The sequence below is a fragment of the Propithecus coquereli genome, unplaced genomic scaffold (genome assembly GCF_000956105.1).
Source record: "Propithecus coquereli isolate 6110/MARCELLA unplaced genomic scaffold, Pcoq_1.0 Scaffold525, whole genome shotgun sequence".
Classification (NCBI taxonomy): Eukaryota; Metazoa; Chordata; class Mammalia; order Primates; family Indriidae; genus Propithecus; species Propithecus coquereli.
Window position 1 is genome coordinate 119009 of NW_012151119.1, and position 1970 is coordinate 120978.

General features: G+C 63.2%; 1 protein-coding gene across 1 annotated transcript in view; it reads left to right on the forward strand.

The window, feature by feature from the left end:
- Positions 1-821, forward strand: part of FGD5 (FYVE, RhoGEF and PH domain containing 5) — a gene marked incomplete at its 5' end in the record, with an annotated part of 119532 nt that extends 118711 nt beyond the window's left edge. Inside the window, 3 exons of the mRNA XM_012656888.1 lie at positions 89-169; positions 227-381; positions 785-821. Coding sequence (XP_012512342.1) covers positions 89-169; positions 227-381; positions 785-821 — 273 coding nt within the window. The remainder of the gene's footprint in view (positions 1-88; positions 170-226; positions 382-784) is intronic.
- Between the last annotated feature and the right edge of the window lie 1149 nt (positions 822-1970).

A 1970-nucleotide genomic window follows, 5' to 3' on the forward strand; every position in this document is an offset into this window, starting at 1 on the left:
CCACGGCACTCTAGCCCCGGCCACAGAGCGAGACTCTGTCTCAAAAAACAAAAAGATAACGAAGGTGTAAATGCCTGGTCCCCAACAGACCGTCAAGAACGGCAGGGTGGGCGGCGTCTGCGTGGCTGGCTGCCCTCGCGCCCTCGTGCCCCGTACTTGGGACGGGACGGTAAGTAGCTGTGCTCGGTGCAGAGTTTCACGTCCGTGTGTCCTCCGCCTTCTGCAGGACAAAGTGGCCGCGGAGAGCCTGCCCCTGCTGGGCTTCACCATCGCGCCGGAGAGGGAGGCGGGCGGCGGCGGAGCAGGCCTGACCTTCCACCTTTACCACAAGAAAACCCTGTTCTACAGCTTCAAGGCGGAGGACGCCCGTTCGGCTCAGAGGTACCGAGTGGCCTGCGCTGTGTGTCCCTCGTCCCCTCTGTCAGAGGGAAGCACGTCCCGGTCCCAGGGCTTTGCCTCTGTCCTGCTCCTCCCGCCCTGTCCCCTCGGGTCCCCTTGGGCCACAGCAGAACCGCGGGCCGGCCTCTTCCCGGGGGCGAGGGTTTCTAGACCGTTGGGAGCCGTCCACACGGGCGTGGACCGATTCGGTAAACTTTTGCACGGCGTTCCAGGCCTTTTGCTAAACCTGGAAAACGTGTTTGGAAAAAAAAAGCACGAACACGACGCGGTCTTTGACTTCAAGCTGAGAGCAACCTGGTCCGGTGCCTTCTGGAAGTTCTGTGACCGAGTGTCACAGGCTGAGCCGTGTCACCGAGCATCCTCCCCCTCCCCCTCTGTTCTGCAGGTGGATGGAGGCCATGGAGGAGGCCAGCGTGCTATAGCAGTCACCAAGCACGCGGACTCGGGACAGACTCTCGGGTTGGCGCGTGGACCCTTCTAGAAGCCGATCCGTGGCTCGGCTCGCCCGGACGCAGGCCTGGGCTCAGCGTGGGGCCCGATCGCTGTTGCCGCGACCCCCACACGAACGCGCGAGGGATATTTATGGACGTCTCTTCCTCCGTCTGAGTGTCCCCCACCCGCCCCTTCCTACGCTGGTCCCCTCCCCTGCCGTGAGTGACAGCTGAGTGACGGGAAGGTCTGGCAACCTTTGGGGACACGGGCTCTTGGTAGCAACGGGCTTCTACGGATTCTACGCAGCGAACCTTACCGTCCTCCGTAAAGCTGGCCGTCGGGCCTCAGGGGACGCGAGAAGCAGCGAGTCACAGCTCCCCTCCCCGAAGGCCCTTGGTGGTTTTCTGAGCTGCGACCTCCAGGCTTGTGTTTCCCAAGTGATCTGTGTGAGTCAGCAACAGGCAGAATCTTCTGGACGGGTCGGCCAGCAGGTGGTCCGACGAGGTGCGCGTGAAGCTGGCCTGTGCGGGCCTGGCCGGCGTGGAAGCCACAGCCCCGCGGTGGCGCAGGGACAGAGATCTCGTCCTCCGCTTGCTCGTGCGACTGACTCCGGGAGGGGACTCCCTCCTTCCTGCGGTCCCCGCCAGGCCCTGCTCCAGCGCTCGGGGAACGCGGCAGCTGCTGGCAGATCTGTCCCTACCCGGGGGTCATCGCGGCCCCTCTGAAGGGCCGGGGTCTGCTGTAGCTCACCGTGCCCGCCTCTGCTTAGCCCGCTGGCGCCGACAGTGGTGTTTGCTGGGACTTAATCCGTGTGTCAGACACGCAGCTGCCCTTGGGCTGCGTTACTGGAGCCTGTTTATTTTTTGAAAGAGGTTAAAAAACAAAAACAGCAAGATGCCCTGGGACGGTGAATCTGTGGCCTTGGCAGGTGGCTCTGGACACGGGGAGGGGGCAGGAGTGGGTTGAAGACACCATCTGGGCACGTGGGGGCCACGCCACCTCCCGCCGACGGCCCTTTAGCTGCACGGTTTTCTACAGAAAGCAGAGGGGACCGGGAGGGGCGATTCCTTGTCACTGTCCCCACAATAAAAAACAAGCGTCGTTGTCCGATGTCCTGTCCCCGCTCTCCTGCCCCCTGA